Source organism: Felis catus, chromosome E2 (assembly GCF_018350175.1).
Source record: "Felis catus isolate Fca126 chromosome E2, F.catus_Fca126_mat1.0, whole genome shotgun sequence".
NCBI classification, from domain to species: Eukaryota; Metazoa; Chordata; class Mammalia; order Carnivora; family Felidae; genus Felis; species Felis catus.
The window spans coordinates 30,972,547-30,993,256 of record NC_058382.1 but is presented as its reverse complement, the minus strand read 5'-3'; the positions used below and the strand labels follow the sequence as shown (position 1 = coordinate 30,993,256).

Below are 20,710 nucleotides of genomic sequence, written 5' to 3'. Positions count from 1 at the left end.
GGAGGGGCAAAAGGAAAGAGAGAGAGAGAGAATCCCAAGCAAGCTCCATGCTGTCAGTTCAGAGCCCAATGTGGGGCTCAAACCCAAGAACTGCAAGATCATGACCTGAGACTAAATTAAGAGTCAGATGCTTAACCAACTGAGTCATGCAGGTGCCCCCATTTTCATGTTTTATTTACTCATAAGACTTAGAAGCCTTTTGTTTTCATGGCCATTGTCCTTTATTTCCACTATATTAGTGGTTAAATATTGGGTTCTTGTGAACTAGCCCGGGAACATATTGACCATTTATCAGGTTCTTTCTTTCTTTCTTTTTTAAGTTTATTTATCTATTTTGGGGGAGAGAGAGAGAGAGAGAAAGCAGGAGAGGGGCAGAGAGAGAATCCCAAGCAGGCTCAATGCTGTCAGCACACAGCCTGACACAGGGCTTGATCTCATAAACTGTGAGATCATGACCTGAGCCAAAATCAAGAGTCGGACACTTAACCAACTGAACCACTCAGAAGCCCCTATCAATTTATTTCTATATGAAAAAGTTATTTTCAGTTTCCAAAGACAACCAACTTACAAATGACCTTGGGCTATACAACTTAATTGTAAGTAGGAAACTCCTCACTTTTTCAAATATATCCATATAGGTCTTTGTAATTAACTTATGAAATTTTGGTGCCGAGACAAGATGAAATTCTACTTCATTTTCATTATGTTTTATCATATCTCTGATTCTTTGAAAACTGGTAAATCACGAATGTCAAACAGAGAAATTCTCAACTAGAATTATTTGATTTCTTGAAATAATTTATCCTATCCAACTCCATCTTCTTTGTTGAATAAAATACAAGAATGATGTTTGTGTGTGAAAATTATTTGCTAATTCCTGTCAGATATAAGTTGTATGTTAGGCGAAGGGAGACAATGGCTTGAATCACTATGGTAAAGAAGTAAACATTTCAGTCCTTCCATGTATGGCAGATTTTCCTTTTTAGTGGTGTTGTATGTGTTACTTATAAAAGGTTTCTGGGAGAGTAGTAATTTCACATGATAAGCAAAGGAAATTATGTTTGCAAAATTAAAAATGCTCTTTAGTAGTTGTTTCATACTCCTGAAAACAGCCATATTACCACAGCATTCACGGAACGGATTTATTATAGTTTTTAGTCCTTTATTATATTGTCATTTTTTAGGCATGATAGTTATATATAGCATACAAATAGCACTTTGAATGTTTTAATCAAATTATGAATCAAAAACTTGCCATTTTCTGGGGTGCTTGGGTGGTTCAGTCACTAAGTGTCTGACTTTGGTTCAGAACATGATCTCACAGTTTGTGAGTTTGAGCCCTGCATCGGGCTATCTGCTGTCAGCACAGAGCCCACTTTGGATCCTCTATCCCCCTCTCTTTTTGCCCGCCTCATGCTCTGGCTCTCTCTCTCAAAAATAAACATTTTTGGGGCGCCTGGGTGGCGCAGTCGGTTAAGCGTCCGACTTCAGCCACGTCACGATCTCGCGGTCTGTGAGTTCGAGGCCCGCGTCAGGCTCTGGGCTGATGGCTCAGAGCCTGGAGCCTGTTTCCGATTCTGTGTCTCCCTCTCTCTCTGCCCCTCCCCCGTTCATGCTCTGTCTCTCTCTGTCCCAAAAATAAATAAACATTGAAAAAAAAAATCTTTAAAAAAAAAATAAAATAAAATAAAAAAATAAACATTTTTTAAGAACCATGAAAAGTGGATAGGAAATTACTTTTTATTTTTCATAAATCTTTTGCCAGCAGAAAAAAGTTTTAACCCAAGGAATATGGAGAAAAGGATGTAGACCTTTCTCTAGATTCTTAAAGGAAATTATCTGCACTTAAGTAACATTATTACCTCTAATCTTCTTTTAAAAAACCCAGAAGGGCTGCAATCACAGTATTTTCTAGCTTAATGAAGAAAAATAGAGAAAGAATGATTTTCCCGTGATTTGGTCAAAGTTGAAAAAATGATGAGGAAAAATACAGTTACAGAAGGTATTTATTTTTGATTGATTTCCTGACCAGGACTAAAAAGTGTGAGAACCAAAAGATGAAGGCAAGAGGAAAGAATTTCAGAGGGTCAGGTAGTTCCCCTCACCAACCATCAGGTGGCACTGTAAGCTCAGAACACTGTGATAAGCATCGGCGGTAGAAAGATTTCCTTCTTGTAAAGAGCATATACCTGCCCTGTGTTTGATTGTAAGTGACAAATGCATGTGAAGTGTTTGTTAACTGCTAGGGAAAGGACCATAATGAGGTGCATGTGCTCCTGTTGTTGATTTCTGTTTTTAAAGATTCAGTTCACATGCTGTCTCTTGCATAAACCTGTCTTTAACTTCCCCAGGCCAGATCACTCATTCAAAATATATTTAAACAGCATTCATTAAGTGCCAATAATAGCAATAATAAGGCAGACACTCCCTGTCCTCATGAAGAGGTACCTGCACTACTGCATGGTGAATGGTGTGACAGGGTTCTCTGGGTACGTGCCTGACCTGGAGGCTGAGTTGATGTCAGCTGAGCAGGAAGAGCCCGGAGAATGGAGGAAAGGGGGAAAGGGAATGTTCCAGCAAGAGTGCAAAAACCTGGAGGCGTTGGTAATCATGGCACCTGTGAGAAATGTGGACCTGAAGTTCAGGAGAGAGATGTGAACTGGAGATAGATCTGGAAGACCCTTAGTATAAAAACAAAAACTGATGGGGCACCTGATGGGGCAGTTGCAAGAGTGGGCGACTCTTGATCTTGGGGTCGTGAGTTTGAGCCCCACATGGGACATACAGATTACTTACATAAATAAAACTTAAAAAAAAATTTAAAAAAACACCTGACACCACAGAAGAGAGACAGCATCCAAGAAAAGGAGGTGACAACAAGAGGGCCTATGAGAAGACATTTAAGAGGGTGAAGAGGAGCCTGCAGAACAATAAGCAGAAAGAAGCTAGAAAGAACACGTCCAGGTGAATGCTGCTACAGACACATTTTAAGGAGGCAGTGGCCAACAAAGGTGAAGTCAGATAAGCAGTAGGGTTCCTCCGTGTGTTCAGCAGCAAGCTTACTGGTAGACGAGTGGGCAGGCAGAAGAGAGGGGGTGGAAGCTGAGCTGTGGGGGAGTGCGTAGGAAATGGCAGAGCAGAAAAAGGAGACACAGACACAGAAATCAAGGAGAGTGATAACACAGTAGCGTGAGGAGACACAGGTCCAAAAGCACTGTGTGTGTGAGTGTGTGTGTGTGCGTGTGCGTGCGTGCGTGTGTGTGTGTGTCTGGATCTATGCTGAGGGAGATGCAAATATGATAAAATCCAAATGAGAAGTTGGGGGCCAGGGGGAGATTAATGAAAGAGGAAATGTAGGGATAATTCACAGATCATAGTTTCTCCACAAGTGGAGGCCAAGGGAAAAGAGGGGTCACTTGGTCAACAAATATGTATTGGGTGTTATTATGTCCCAGATTCTAGGGGCTGTGAAAAAATGATCAATACGACAGATAGCATGTTTAACCTTCAAGCAGCTTAAACTGTAGTGGGAAGAGAAAGACAGACAAATAAACATGACTCTAATAAGCATTTCATAGGCATTATGAATGAGATAAAGTAAGGTTACATAGTAGCGAGTGACTGCTAGGCTTGCTTTAGCTAGGGAGGCCAGGGAAGGCCTATCTGAGGAGGTAGAAGCTGAATAGAGGCCTGAATGACCTGAAGAGACAGTTCTGGGGAAGCTGAGGTGTAAGAGTGTACCAGGAGGCACAGCACAGAATGAGCCTGACGTGCTGGAGAAACAGAAACACCAGTGTGGCTGCAGCATTGTGGGTGAGGGACAGAGCGCTGAGGAAAAAGGACAACCGGGTGGGTATAGTTGCATGAATGCCTACAGAAGACAGTATTACAAAAAAATTAAAGAAGATAGCATTTCAGGAAGAAGAGAGAAGTAGAATAAGGAACAAAGAGACCAGGGTGTCGGACAGATCATATGTGGATAAAAGTCACCATTCTTCCACTGGGTTAGGAGGGAAGAAGAAAAGAATGAACACAGGGAAGGTTCAGTTTTAGATTTAGTTTTAGATTTGCTGCTGCTGTTGTTGTGACAGAGCCAGATGATGATGGTGGTGGTGATGATGATGACTGATACTGCTATTAGTGACAGAGCCAGACTGAGACTAACAGAGGAAAGGCAACAAACTGGCAAGGGTGAATTCTGTAAACTTGGTAGAATTTTCTTCTTGTGAACTTCACTGAGTAAGCAGCCACTTTGACAGACAGTTTTCTGTATATTACTGAAAATATCAACAGGTTATTTAATTAATTTACCTTGCATCAACTCCATCAAATACTTTCTGACACTCATTTCCAATGACTTCTTGCTTTAGATAATACAGCATTCTTACGCGAAGCAAAACCCTAAAATGAGGGAAAGGAAATCAAAAGACACAAAGATATTAATCATTAAAGAAAATTCATCCATGAGGTTAAAATTGGAAAAGAATTTGTAAACAGAATTTTTGTAATTAAATAATTACTTCTGATTAAATAAATCTCATTACTACCATATATATAAAATAGGTTTCTTCAAAATCTTCACAATCATCATTATTTAATATCCAAGTAAGATACAATGAGATCATTTGGAGGCCAGTTTTATTTCTCTCTGTTGATGAAAACAGTGACACAAAAAGTATACCATGATTTGCTGAAGGATACCCTGTAAGATTAAGATTAGGATTGGTCCTAGACCACACTGTCTCTGTACTCAAAATCAGCATGCTTTAAGATTTTTAATAAATTCAAAAATATAAACTTCTAAAGAGTTGTGTTAAAAATACCCTACTACCTACTTATTACAGTGGTGTTTTATATGTTTTTTGTATCCTTCATCTTGAAGTAGCTGCTCAGGATTATATTTTCGAAGCCATTCTGCTTTCTGTATATCAAATGAGCTTGTTTGAGTCTTTACTTTCTTCCCTTTTCGACCCCTGGGTACTGGGGCTGACAGGCCTGTTAAAATGAGAAGGACACGTGATATCAGGGATAATCTGTAGAAAGATTTGCAATTTGGCACATTTTTTTCAACACAAGAAATTTCTGGAGACTTTCAGAGGTCTGTGCAGGCTGTATAGAGATCTTTAAAATATTAATGGTAACATGGGGCGCCTGGGCGGCTCAGTTGGTTAAGCCTCCGACTTCAGCTCAGGTCATGATTTCATGGTTTGTGGGTTCGAGTCCCATGTCGGGCTCTGTGCTGACAGCTCAGAGCCTGGAGCCTGCTTCAGATTCTATGTCTCCTTCTCTCTCTGCCCCTCCCCTGCTCACGCTTTGTCTCTCTCTGTCTCTCAAAAAAAAAAAAAAAAATGTTAAAAAAAATATATATATTAATGGTAACAATAATGACCCAATAGCAAGGTAAGTTAACATGATGATTATACACCCATATTAACAGTTCCCCACAAACACCCAATAATTTTGTATCTGAAATTAATCACTGTGATTTCCATTTTGTTCTAAAACACATTATTTGTTTTCCAAATGTAAAAACCAAAAGCTAAAACCTGTACCTCTGCTTTGCTTTTAGTTTCTTTAGTTACAAAATAAGTTTGGCCTCTTGATTTTCAAAACTGCATTAGGTTTAGTCATTGTGGATTCCTGTTTAAGAGAGCTATATTCATTTTATGTGATACTTTTGTTGTGAAATATTTCTTTTTCTTTTACTATTTTAAAGTAATCTCTACACCAAACGTAGGGCTCAAACTTACAACCCCAAGATCAAGAGTCACATGCTCTACTGACTGACCCAGCCAGGCGCCCCTGAAATATTTCAAAACTACAGAAAATATATTCCTACTCTTAACCTTAGCATATTCCATATTTGGTCAGTGTTTTATTAAAGGAAATGAATACGCATAGTTGAAGTTCAATTCACTCCTTCCTTCCCAGAGATAATCACTACCCTGAATTTGTCTTTTCATTCCATGCCTCTTTGTATTCATAGGTTGGAGAAATATTTAAGTTTACAGACATTGTATTTCACATGCAATTCTGCAAATTATTGATTACTTTGGTATTTTTTTGAGATTTAATACTTGCTGACTCACAAGGCTGTAATTTATCCATTTTAACTGCTGTTAAAAATCTATTGTCTGAGTATCACTGCATACCACCACCTACCTATTAAACTCAATGATGCTTGAGTTGTTTCACTTACAATTTTTAACAATTACTAAAAAAACAGTTTTGATTCCTTTCAATTTCTACCTCGTATCTCTTTTCCTTGCTGTCCTCTACCAGCCACAATGGTAAACAGAAGCATGCTGTGGCCTGTCCATTTCTTCTGACAATGTTGGCAATTTTGCCTTTATATTTTGAGACCATTTTGTTTGGTGTATAAAGTTCATACTTGTTATATCTCCTTTTATGGATCAGTCATTTTACTGTGTAGTATCTCTTTTTGATCCTAATTAATGCCCTCCACCTTAAATTGCTATTCTGTTCTATGTTAATACTGTTCTATATTCCAGAGTCCTCCTCACTCTGATTTGGAAACCAGTGCATAATTAAAAATATACATACTTAACTTTTCCTAATAAAATATGTAGATATTCCATATAAACTTCTCTTTAACAAAACTGCTTCAGATTTCATCACATAATCCTATTTATTTTTTCACTTCTGCTACATGCTAATTTATAATTTACACGAGATCTGTTGTGCTTGACTATTTCTACAGCACCTTATTCTTCCTCCAAAATCACAGTATATTTGAAGTATCTTTAAAGATATTAATGCTGGTTTAAAAAAGTTCTTTTCCTTGCATAGTCCTTATTTCCTCCGAGTTCATTTAGATGGTTTGTTTCTTGTCTCCACCTCTCATGTTGGAAACTTTCCTCGGGTGTCTGGTATCCTTGGTTGTTTGCTCATATTTGAGACAGACCAAAAAGTTGACACAGATGGTCTGATGGGACTCACTGAAGGGCAATCTGCTGTTACCCTTCATATTGTTGGGTTTTGCCCTGATCAGACTCCGCAAAGAAAATTCTTTAGTCTTCTTCCTTGAGTATGACATTGTTCAATATACATACATTCATTCGGTCCCCATTTAGGAGCTCCATACCTCAACTACCAATGCAACCCAGAGACCCTCCACTTCACTCTCCCTAGAGAACAAACTTTAAGTCATTTTTCATCCTGATGACACAGAACTGAAGAGGATATTTAGCAATCTGAACTCTGTTTAAACAACTTGTAGTCAAAACCTCTGTCCTTTACACCTACTTTCAGAGGTTCCTGATATGTCACAAGCTGAAACTTTTGGGTAATCTGTGCAGCAAACCAGTCGGTCGTTGCCTTTTCCTACTGCTGACCTAAGATTCAACTCTCTCTGGTTGGTTGAGTTAGTCACCACTCATCTATTTGCTTCCAGGTTCCAAAACTGTGTTGCTATTTCCTCTCCCATTCTCTCTCTTCTTTTGAGGGTTTATGCCTATTTACTTTTTAATTATGGAATTAAGCATAGTCAAAAACAGATGGAGTAATATGAAGGATCACAATGTCCTGTCATCCAACTTTAATAATTATCAGCTCATGGTCAATTTTGTTTCATCTATACCCTGTTCACTCCCCAACCTTCTATGTTATTATTTTTTTTCTCCTATATTATTTTGAAGTAAATCTAAGACACCAATCATTTCATGAACAAATATGACTATCTTTTATTTATTAATTTTTAAAATTTATTTATTTAAGTCATCTCTACCACCAACGTGGGGCTAAAACTCACAATCCCAAGATCAAGAGCTGCACTCACCTCTGACTAGGCCAGTCAGATACCCACCCCCCTTTTAAAGTTTATTTACTTAAGTAATCTCTACCCTCAATGTGGGGCTCTTTTAGCGATATATAAAAGACAAAGCCTCCTTTAAAAAAATAACCATTATCAGCCCCAAGAAAGGCAAATAATACTTCCTTAATACTTGATATTCAAATTTACTATTATCTAAAAAAGATAATTTTAAAAAATCCCCTGCGCTGTTCGTTTCAACCAGGAATGAAATAAGACCCCCACAATGCAAGCAGTTGAGGACTCAAATCTTTCAGGTTACAGCAGGGTTTTCAATCTCGGCACTGTTGGTATTTTGAACTGCATAGTTCTTTATTGTGCAGGGCTGTCTATACCCCCATGCCCTCTACCTACTAGATGCTAGTGACATGCTCAAAGCAGTGACAATCCTAAATGGTGGCAGGACCAGGCACAGAATCATGTCTGGCTGAGAGCCACGGGTTTTGGATAGCCTCTTTACCTGCCTGCCCCCACTTTGTTGAAGAAACTAGGACTTTTGTCTGTAGAATTTATCAAGTGTAATGCCTTAATTTTTTTTTCTCTTCACTGACATGTAAGTGGGGTTTCAAGGAAGAGTGAGATTATATTTGTGTCCATCTTCCATCCTTACCTGAAGTCAGTTCTGCACGTTACTGATTTAATTGCCCGCAACTAAGACAGCCTCCAGTGATCACCCTAATCTAAAATAGGTGCTTTCTGTTTTCTCCATTTCAGAAGTTATTTTATTTACCTCACAGTACTTATCACATTCTGTAATTATTTATCTTCTTTCTTATTATGTCTATCTACCTGGCCGGAATGCAAAGTTCATGATGAGCTCAGGGATCTTGTTTCTTCTTATCTTCCCACTACCTTGCACAAGAAGCACACAGTAGACACTATAACAGGTATGTGTTGATTAAATAGAACAAAATTGTAACACAACTTTCAGGGTATAGTAATCTTTTTTATCTTTACAGAAAAATCAATTACTTTATGCTATGAAAGAATTACTTTATGCAGAAAAGAATGTTCTATTAGAAAGGATGTGGAGAAAAAGGGACTTATATATACCTTATATATACAATTTACAGTTGTAAACTGGTATAGTCATATCTGATGGCAAATTAAAGTATTTATGAAAACTTAAAATGTATACATCAGTGTTTCTCAACTTTAATATACATACTAATTGCTAAGGAACTTGTTAAAGTTCAGTTTCTGATTCAGTAAGTCTGAGGCCCAAGATTCTGTACTTCTAAGAAGCTCTCAGGAGATGCTGACGCTATTAACCCATAGACCACATTTTAGGTACTAAGGATGTACATAAGCTATCCTTCGACAATTCCATTTCATGGTATTTATTTTAGTGAAAGGTTTATTCACATGAACAAGAATAAATGCAGAAGGATCTTCACTGAAACTTGTTTTTTAATTCTCTACAGTGAGAAATGGCCTAAGTGCCCATCATTAAAAGCAGATGCTAAATAAACTATGGAATAGCAACACTATGAACTACTAAAAAGGAGTTTTAAAAATGAGATAGATCTATATGAACATGGATGAGGGAAGACTTCTGAGACAACAACCTGCAAACGGATTTATGTTGGATCAATAACCAAACTGCACGTAAACCTGTATGTGAAACCCAACGAAACTGATAACACTAGTATTTTCTAAGTTGGAACTTGAATTGAGCGTGAAGCTTAAGGATTCATTAGTGTTAACTCTACAGTGCTTCAACACTTTATAGGGTACTATGGTGCCACCTATATAACTGAACATAAATGTAATAAGAAAGAATGTTCTTACCCAGATGATTTTGTAGCTCTCGCGTCTGCCCATCTTCAGTTGGAGTAATGAGATCCCATATGAAGCCTTTAATTTTCTCATCTCCTCGGTAGTGAACAAGGCAATAAGCTAAGAGGGCTCGGCAAATTATTTCTACATCATGCTCATTCAGCTGCCTTTTAAAACGACCATGAGACAGAATCTCTCTCCATCGGCCCCATCTAGTTAAAAAAGGTAAACTTACATTAATATTTAGTCAAGTTCTAGAGAAAAACAGAACTCATGGATAAAAGGCTTGAAAACTACAAAAAACACATTTGTCATGAATAGGATTTACCTAATAAAGTTTTTTCCCTGAGTATAAAATGCAGAACCATGGTATAGTGATTTCAAGTGTGTCTTATTCAATAATGGATAACAAGATTATCCATTTTATATTATTGAATATGCAACTCTCAGAAAAACAAGGAATTTGACTTCAGTGATACATTTATAATTTAAAACTTAAGGATACTCCATCATTCTGCTATTAAATATATGTTAAGCATATAAATGTAGGGTATTTTAAATCTACTTAAAATAGATTTTTATTGATTCTAACAAGATGAAAAAATACACTAGAATACAGTGTACGTTTTCTGTAACTTTATATAGACTATTAACAAGAAACATTAAAAAATTTTTTTTACCCATAAACTAGAAGATTTTTCTCTACTCTAAAGCATTCAGTTCTTCCATAGCCATTGGAACGATCACAGGGTCTCCGGAGTTTGGGCTTTTCATCCCCTTCACTTTCGGCTTCAGATAATTCCGCCAACTCATCTTTTGTGGCACTAAAGGGTCTTGTTTGCTTCCTAATTCTTGGAGTGTCAATAACCAAGCTGTTCTGTAAAATTGTTAACAGCTATTACTTAAAGGTCCTTTTACTATTTTGTTTATAACAATGTTTTATATCTTCACCTTTCAAATTGTACAAACAATAAGATAATTACAAAAAGTCAGAAAAAGAAATTACTAACAATTTCATCAACCTACCAGATCAACTTAAAAATTTTTATATTCCTTTAAAATGCTTATTACCATACACATATAATATTGTGACATCACAGTCATAGGATGAAAAGAATTTGGTATTTGGCCTTATCATTAATATGAGAGTTATTGTGTTATGCTTTATATAATAACCATAATATATTTTTAAACTATATTTATGCATCTTAGTTTTCTTTACCTAATTCATAGTTTAGATTGTTTTCAATTTTTTTTCGCCTTATTTTTAAGTAGGCTTCACACCCAGCGTGGAACCCAAAGAGGGGCTTGACCTCACAACCCTAAGATCAAGACCTGGGCTGAGATCAAGAGTTGAATGCTTAACAGGTTGAGCCCCCCAAGAGCCTTCGTTTTCAATTTTTAAAATAAATAATGCTAAAGTAAATATTTGTTAAAAAAATGTTTTTTTAATGTTTACCTAGTTTTGAGCCAAAGAGAGGCAGAGCATGAATGGGAGAGGGGCAGCGAGACAGGGAGACATAGACTCTGAAGCAGGCTCCAGGCTCTGAGCTGTCAGCACAGAGCCCGACGCGGGGCTCAAACTCATAGACCGTGAGACCATGACCTGAGCCGAAGTCGGATGCTTAACCGACTGAGACACCCAGGTGCCCCATTAAAATAAATATTTGTAATCTAAGTTTATCCTAAAGATAAATCCAAAAAAGGGAAATATCTAGAAATACCAATACTGGTCAAAGGATTTAAATATTTTATAGATCCAAAAACATGTTTTAGTCCTTTCCAAAAGAGTTATATTAATACACAAAAAGCAAGGTAATTAAGTGTATGAACCTCACCATGTTTAATTCAGTTTAACTCATTCAAAACAACTTAAGTTGACATGTTTTTTACCTTCAATGAAATATTTCCAAGTTAGGAAGATATTCTTTGAGAATATGGAAAAAGTCTGTTTCTCCTTCAATTTTACCCACTAATTTTAGAATTCATCAATGGGTCTTGTCTGCTACAATTATTACTGTGGTCAATACATGGTAGAACTCTTCTCTTATTCCTTCTATATTTGTTAATCAGCCTTTTTTCAGTAAGAAAGAGTTGTCCTTTTGCCCCACCCCAGCTTCTTTAAAGACAAAAAAAAACCAAAAACCCTAACTGTATTTTTTGAGTAAATTTTCAAGTCTTCTGCCCACAATCTTTTGTGGTTTGATGTATTTTTGATCACCTTATATGAGCTTTCATATAATAACAATATTGACTTTCATATAAATTTCTGCTATAAATAAGTCTCACCAGTCTAATTGCCCTTTTATTTTCCATTAAGTACTTTGGAGTACTTAATGGAAAAAGTACTTAAGTAGTCTTATGTATTTGCATATGCCAAACATTTCCTTTGTGATTTCTTTCTAATTTAGAATGTTTTCCCACCAAGTATTTGATAAAACAGAAATCTAGTTTTTCCATTTTTTCATGCTTTCAAAGAATTAAAAAAAAAATTTTATCGCAAATTGGAGTTTACTTGGTATAGAGTATATCATTATAAAGTTCCCCCCAACGTTAACTCAATATTCTAGTCATGATTACTATATAATGCCTTTTTCTCTAATATTTCTTTATTAAAACTTATAATTTGATCTTTTTCTGTTATTTTGTTCTTACTCTTTATATCTTTTTCTCAGTAGCATGCTGTTTTAATCATGTTTAAAATACATTATGTTTTAATAGATAGTAAATAATGCTACTCTGCCTTCTTTGTACTTCATTTTCAGAAAACCTTTAAAAGTCTTTTTCAAAGCATAAATAAGAAAATGTAACTGTACAAGTATTAAATGAGTAAGTGCTTATAAAAGTTTATTTATAAAGTGCTTACCTCCCCAAGGTAATATACAAGGCCCTATAATGTGACCCATATCTATGGTCTCTGACCTTGCCTATCACCTCCTCACTGCCTACACTGCCATGTCATTTCTATTTCTGGAATACCAGAGCTTATTTCCACCAATGGCTTACTGCCATTCCCTGTACCTTGAAAGATTTTCCTCATGTCTTTACATTATTGGCTCTTTCTGGTCATTCAATCTCAGCACAACTGAGAGTGACCTCCCTTGACCACGTCGCTTAATGCTGTCTCTACACCTCCCAGCATTCTCTGCCATCTGTTTCATTTTCTTCCCTCTCTGAAACTATCTTATGCACTTGTTTACTTCTGTCTCACCTACGAGAATTCATAAGTTGTGTAAAAGCAGTGGTTGCTTTGTCTTGGGCACGCTGTCCCTAATGTGAGAATGGCACTTGACTCATTGTTGGATGAATGCATAAATGCATATGAGTGTTTCTGGATCCCCAACAGAGACTTTTGAAAACTCACAAATATCACACTATAGGCATTGTTCTATATCTTCCTCATATTTTAAATTTAACTGTGTTGGAGCTCTTTCTATATCACTAGTACATAGGGATCTACATGATTATTTTTATTTATTGCATTAGACAGTAATGCATGCACTAATCCTCTATCCTAAGAGGTTTAATTAGTTTGCAAGTTTTTTCTAAAACAAAAAAATGTGGCAATGAACATCACTGTACTGTATTATCATTGTACCTGTATGATTATTGCTGTAAGACAGGTTCCTAAAAGTGCATTTAAAATAAACATTTAATATTCTTGACAATTCATTTTTCCAGGGAAACTTTACATATTGTCTGGTTATATGAAAAAACTGTTAACATTTTGATTTTGGTTGCATTTCTATGTTTATAAACTCTTTTTTTAAATTTTTTAAAAATGCATTTATTTATTTTTAACAGAGACAGAGAGATAGAGCACGAGTGGGGGAGGGGCAGAAAGCAAGGCAGACACAGAATCCGAGGCAGGCTCCAGGCTTTGATCTGTCAGCACAGAGCCCAATGCAGAGATCGAATCCATGAACCACAAGATCATGACCTGAGCTAAACTTGGAAACTTAACCGACTAAGCCACCCAGGTGCCCCTATGTTTACAAACTCTTAAAATGCTTAAAATATGTAGTTTTCTTGCCAACTGACAAATCTCCCAATTAAATTTGATAATTTACTTAACTAAATCACATACATCTGTCAGTAAGTATACTCCTAAGTGTTTTGTATCTTTTTTTCCTTCTGTGAATAGATGTTTTCTTCCATTATATTTTTCTACTTCTGTTAGTACCAATATTTAAGAAGGCTAAGTGGTGTATTTATCTTCTATCCAGTTAATTCATTAAACTCATTTGTTTATTTTTAAATGTTTATTTTATTTGAGAGAGAGAGAGAGAGAGAGTGAGAGGGAGCGAGTGAGGAGAGGGGCAGAAAGAATCCCAAGCAGGCTCCGTGCTATCAGTGTAGAGCCAGACATGGGATTTGATCTCATGAACCATGAGATCATGACATGGGTTGAAATCAAGAGTTGGAGGCTTAACCGACTAAGCCATCAGGGCGCTCCTATACTTTTAATGAGTAAAAAATTCCATTGCTTCCAGATTCCACTGCCTTTTTATTTTTATTTTTTTTAAATGCTCATTTATTTTTGAGAGAGCTCAAGTGTGGGAGGAGCACACAGAGGGGGACAGAGGACTTGAAGCAGGCTCTGCGCTGACAGGCTGACAGCAGCAAACCCGATGTGGCTCAAACTCACAAACTGCAAGATCATGACCCAAGCCCAAGTCGGATGCTCAACCAACTGAGCCACCCACGTGCCCCTCCATTGCCTTTTTATTAAAAAAAAATTTTTTTTAACGTTTTTATTTATTTCTGAGACAGAGAGAGACAGAGCATGGATGGGGGAGGGTCGGAGAGAGAGGGAGACACAGAATCGGAAGCAGGCTCCAGGCTCTGAGCGGTCAGCACAGAGCCCGACGCGGGGCTCAAACTCACGGACCGCGAGATCATGACCTAAGCCGAAGTCGGCCGCCTAACCAACTGAGCCACCCAGGCGCCCCTCCATTGCCTTTTTAGACATATAAACATGCCATATGTAAATAATGATGTTTTTATAAATATCGTTTCAAATTTACTTATTTGTTTCACATATAATTACACATATTTCTGAAACACATTAAATAGTAACGATTGTGTATGGCAGTGGTATTATTTCTCATCGTAAAGTTTTACATTTTAATTAAAAAGACTATCTATTAAAATAGATCCCATGCATCAATGCTTAATATAGAATTCTTTTAATCATTTAGCAGTTATCTTGCTAATAGATAAGATTCACAAACATTGATTCCTATACATAATTAGGTGTCTTATGAAGTAAACAGTTATGTTATTATTAGATCTACAAATTGTATTTTAGCTTTTTGGCCCTTTCATAGCTCTAAGTAAAGTTAAAAAAGAAATAGTTTTGCCACTTTCTTGACTGTTTTTTTTTCTCCTTTTGTATCTGACTGGATCATCATTAATGGGAGAGGACTCCAAGAAAACAAAGTTAAAGAGCAAAATAAACATAACTGATGATTTGAAGACATTTTACAAATTAAAAAACACATTACAATTTTAAGAATATAAGTATTCAAACTTAAATTTTCCCTGTATTACAATCTATCATGATAGATACCAGAAGTATTAAATTGAAGCAGTGCCTAACTCAATATATGATCATTCAGATACTACACATCGATTTATTTATGAAGTAAATTTATTTCAGTAAGTACACAGTTGAATACCTTAAAATATTATAATATTAGAAAGTATCCTAATAGATAATATTTCAAAGGGAAAGAAATACTTACTCTGCCACTGATGGCATCTATATCTATTTCTGCCTTTTTAGCCCATTTCTGCCAGAAGTTAGGATCATCTAAGGAAATATCTGTCCGATTTCCAGATGCCACAAAACTTGCCTGAAATACATAATGGCAGTTTTTCAAAATGTTTTGAAGTTTAGAGGAAAATCTATCAAAGTATATTTACAACATTATCTCCTCACATTTATTGGGGATAGTATTTGAATTCAGCATACACACATACATTCAAAGGATACTCCAAATGCTATGGTCTGAGACAGCACAGCATCTGCTCACGGCAAAAGGCTCACTGCCAACATAGGCTGGAGTTTTTAGGAAAGGATTAAGTAAGTTATTACTGTTGTTTAACTCAAGCTTTTGATAAGTAAGGATCAAATCTCTTTGGTCAAGAAGCTACACAGGACAGAGATATGCTTTCTAGATATACTACATGAATATTAAGAAATTAGGTTAGAACAAGAATTTCAAAACTGCTTGCCCTATACAGTTCATTTTCTGGTATACTCCTACTTTATTTCCATCACATTTTTAAAGAGATAGGTCTCCTAAAGAAAATGCAACACAGGATATAAGAAATAAAAAAAAATATCAGTCTGTCTTTACATTAAAAACGCTTTTCCTTACAACAATACTGCATAGTCATTGTAAAAATTTAAGAGATTACAGAAAAACAAAAAAAAAATACAGATGATTTACTTTCTTAAATATTGTAGAAATCATACAATCTTTTAGTTGGAACAAACTTTAGATATTGCAGCTCAACATTGTCACTTACAAACTAATAACTGTTATTTGAAACTTAAGTCCCTGAAAATAGACACACCACTTCAAAGGAAGTTATCAAAGTGCTTTATAAAAATGAAACAAACAGTACAGATACGTGATGCTTTAAAAAAGAAAAGAGCCTAAAAAATGCATGGGAACACTTACAAGAGTTAAAGGGAAGAATGTAGTCAAATTATTTTCAAAAGAGAATATAATTGGTAAATGGCTTACAGATAATGCTTAATTATCTGGGATATATTCAAATGATAAAAATCTTCATTAAAAAACCCTTCTTGATGGCATTTTAAAAGAAAATTACACATTAAAGAGATGATAAAGCAGCTATACGCAAACAAGCCATTTATGACATTCAAGGTAAGTCTGCAAGTCTGAAAGTTTGAACAGTGGAACACTAATGATATGAAGGAATCACTGTGAATTTGATTTTTGAATGTAATGGTAAGTATTGTGGGTGTGTTAAAGAAATCTTCATATATATTATACATATGCCTGTATATATACTATCTGGGATTTCCTTTAAAATAATACGAAGGATGGATAAGGTAATGATGAAGCAAGTTTGGCATGAGTTGATACTTATTGAAGCTGAGTGATAAGTATACAGGTTTTATTATACCGCTGTCTATATTTGTACTTTGAATCTTTAGACTGTGTCTAACAAATGAATTAGAAACAAAATTAAAATCCTAAATGCCTCTTATGAACTTAAAAGATTCTGTTCATGACACTACTTACCAAATATTAAGTATATTCATTCCATCAAACATTCTTTTGAGGCTGGGTTGAATATTATAAATGTTTAAAATGTACATTTTGCTGGCATACTTATGAAACAGAAGTGATAGCAATAAATATTTTAATTAAATGAATTTAAGGGGCGCCTGGGTGGCTCAGTTGGTTAAGCGTCCAACTTCAGCTCAGGTCATGATCTCACAATTCATGAGTTTGAGCCCCGCATCGGGCTCTGTGCTGACAGCTCAGAGCCTGGAGCCTGCTTCGGATTCTGTGTCTCCCTCTCTCTCTGCCCCTCCCCTGCTTGTGCACTGTCTTTCTGTGTCTTAAAAATAAATAAAACATTAAAAAAATTTTTAAAAAAGAAATGAATTTAAATTTTATGGTTTTTTTTTTTTGTTTTTTGGTTTTTTTGCTTGCTCTAAAACTATAGGTTTGTAGGCTCTAAGTGTAATCACAACTGTCCTTATAAGAGGAAAAGGCTATGTGACAATAGAAGCAGAGACTAGAATAATATGGTCACAAACAGGAAACGTAGGCACTCAAAAAAGCTGGACAGAGTCTCCTCTGGAGCCTCCAGAGAAAACCCATCCTACTGACACCTGGAGTTTTAGCCTGTAAAGACTCATTTTGGACTTCTGATGTCCAGAACTATAAGAGAATAAAGATGTGCTGTGGTGATATGTCACAGTGGCAACAAGAAATAGTACAGCCAGACTCCTCTTCATGATAAAATACATATTATAATAACCCATATCCAAGTTAAAACAGCACAGGCTAACCAACTTGATAAAATGAAAAGTAGTAGCCATCATCATCTGCATAGAAGTATTTGATGACAAAGTATTATGAATGAGTGTAAGGAAGAGATATCTAAATTTGCTCAAGTAATTCTTAAACTATGAGGGGACTTCTACTTGTTAATTCAGAAATGAATTTCTCATAACTGAGGGCATATGATATCCATACTTTCAAATCTTCATTAATTAGATTCATCAACTTCCAGGAACACTGAAAAGTTCACTGAAGTTCTTTGGGTTTTATTTTGTACTATATAGTTTCACTGATAACATGCTTCTTGAGATTTAACAAAGCTAGCAAATGAGCATCTGCTTTACATGGACATTTAATAGGAAAAGACATTAAATATGAAAAGCCATTAAAAATTAACAATTAGATTTCTGGAACATATTAGATTATGATTGCTAATCTTAAAAAAAATCCTATGTTACTGTGGATAATCACTTTTATTCTACTACCAAGTAACTGTTGATAATTAAAATAATTTACCTGGAAGAAACTATCCTTCACAATTGCAGCTTTTGTTATATTCATTGTAAGAAAAATGATAAATTTACTTTTCAAATAAAATTAAAAAATATTTCTAAGTAATTTTAGATGCTATTGTTAAATGACATATAGCCTATTTTCAAGATGACTTTCAAAATTCTGGATTTTAATGAATTAATGCCTATAAAAATAAAATGCCTGTTGTAGAAGATGTTATCAGATATAGGTTTATCAATTAATTCCAAATGTTAAATCTTAACGTTTTTATTCCTCCAAAAATATTTTTCCTTAAATGTTTTCCTCTAGTCATTAAATCCTTTTATTATTTACAAAGGAAGGTATTTTATATGCTGAAATCCATCTTTCTACATTAGAAAGTAGCAGAAAGATAGTGGGTGCACAGAAGGGCCTTTACAAATAAGCAATCCACTGAAGCTTGATACAGACTGGTTTGTTTTTGTAAATTAAGCAATTCAAAGTCTTGTTCTATACCAGAAAAAAAAAAATCAGACTAGAACATTTCTATTTCTAGCATCCACCTTATTGCCCTTATGAAAATTATCTCAAAATAAAGTTCAGGTGATATAAGCACTTATCAAGTTACCAATAATGAGTTTTATTTGATGGATATGTACGAAGTCTAAATAAACAGTCTCATTATGCACTCTGCTCCATATATATGGCTTCTTTTAAAAATTATTTGAAAATGCAAAGAGATGGATTGGAATTACTTCATTTATCCAAACCACTAAGAATAACTGAGCACAGAGGAAGTCTGGAAATTCCAGGAAAAAGTATAAAATATTACTAACTTTGCACCTTTGGTGCCACTACATACTGGTGCCATATTCTAATATGCCAAATGTCCACTACATAGTGGCATTCCCACACAACTGTGGAAACGAACAAATTCTAGGACAACTACAGGCAAATTCTCTGGACTCGCTCAGCTACTTAAGCACCTCTTCAGCCGGCTCTTTTTTCAAATACAAGTTACTCCCTGGTCTGAGGATTTCAAATAGAAATTTAAATGCTTAAGTATTTCACATTCTTAGAGCACAGCTGGTTATGACTAGAGTATACTTGAGTAAAATAATACTCATCTAGCACTTTATTATAAAGTAGAAAAGGCCAAGACTATTATGCTGTCTTCTTAAAAAATATTTATTTATTTATTTTGAGACACACACACACACACACACACACACACACACACACACACACAGAATCCGAAGCAGGATCCAGGCTCCAAGCTATCAGCACAGAGCCTGATGCGGGGCTTGAACTCACAGACCTCGAGATCATGACCTGAGCCAAAGTTGGAAGCTTAACCGACTGAGCCACCCAGATGCCCCTATGCTCTCCTCTTTAAAGACAAGAAAGACTCCTAAAGGTTACTCAGCTTCAGAGTCAGAATTCAAACTCTGGTATTCTGGCTTTCATGATGATTCTCATTAGCATGGTAAACTTGGGAATCTCCTGTGGTCATTAAACACTTTACATATGCCTACATTAACTAAAAAATAAAACAAATTTAAGATTTTCTCTAGGCATGGAATAACCAACAATGGTGATTTCTGTAGTAGCTGGACGCAGTGTGTTGACAACTTGGGTAGAGCCGAGGAACCCAGAGTAAACAAGATTTCTCAGAAAAGAAGTCAAAGCCATGGTACATCTACCCAATCGTGACCAGTTGTAGTTCTCAGCCTTATACTTCTGCACTATTCCTTTTGTTTCCACAATACTACTTTTTTCAGGTTTATTCTTTGTGAACTCTCAAATCTCTATCTGTATCCTAAACAACTCTCCCAGACACCTCCTCTTGGATCCCCTGTAAACGCCCAGTATATTGTTTTCTCCCCATAAACTTCCTTCTTTTGCATTCTCTATTTTACTTAGGGATACCATGACCCTTCTAGCTACTTAAGCCTGAGATCTTCAAGTCCTTTTTGACTCCCCCTTCCACACATTCCTAACTGGTCATCAACTCCTGTTGATTCAAGTGGCACTCCGCTACCCTAGTTCACCCATCATTGTATCCTATATAAGCCTCTAATCGGTATCCCTGCCTTTAGTTTTTCCTCCTTTCAAACTCATTCTCTACACTGCTGCTAGCATTAAATTTCTAAACTGCATTCATTTTGTCCATTTTCTGCTTGAAGGGATTTAAAAGCTTTTTAACTGCCTCAGGATCAAGTTCAAATTCCTCAAAATGGAATTTTTTCAGCCCTTCACAATTTGGATCTAACCTTCCCTAATCCTTTCATTTTCATCTCCCTGTGCATCTACACATGCCTATGCATAGTCCTTGAAATCTTCCTTATAGTTTAGCAACACAGGATTCATTTCTTGTGATGCTCTCTGTAACACAATGAAATTCACATTGCCTTCAAGACTCAGATGTTATTTTTCTGCAAAGGCTTTCCTGACTCTCTGGCTCTTCAATTTTATGCAAAATTAATCATTTTCTTCTCTACTTTTTCAGCAACTAGAACCCTTTCATTTTAGTATTCCCAGTATTTAGCAAAGT

At 35.8% G+C, this 20,710-nt stretch overlaps 1 protein-coding gene across 12 annotated transcripts in view; it reads right to left on the bottom strand.

Annotated features, from left to right (window-relative positions):
- CHD9 (chromodomain helicase DNA binding protein 9) overlaps nt 1-20,710 on the bottom strand; it is a 236,562-nt gene that overhangs the window by 37,418 nt on the left and 178,434 nt on the right. For all 12 annotated transcript variants that reach the window (XM_045046396.1, XM_045046397.1, XM_045046399.1 and 9 more), the window contains 5 exons: nt 15,358-15,468; nt 10,291-10,487; nt 9,623-9,822; nt 4,836-4,995; nt 4,312-4,401 (listed from right to left, as the gene is read on the bottom strand). In XM_045046396.1, coding sequence (XP_044902331.1) covers nt 4,312-4,401; nt 4,836-4,995; nt 9,623-9,822; nt 10,291-10,487; nt 15,358-15,468 — 758 coding nt within the window. The remainder of the gene's footprint in view (nt 1-4,311; nt 4,402-4,835; nt 4,996-9,622; nt 9,823-10,290; nt 10,488-15,357; nt 15,469-20,710) is intronic.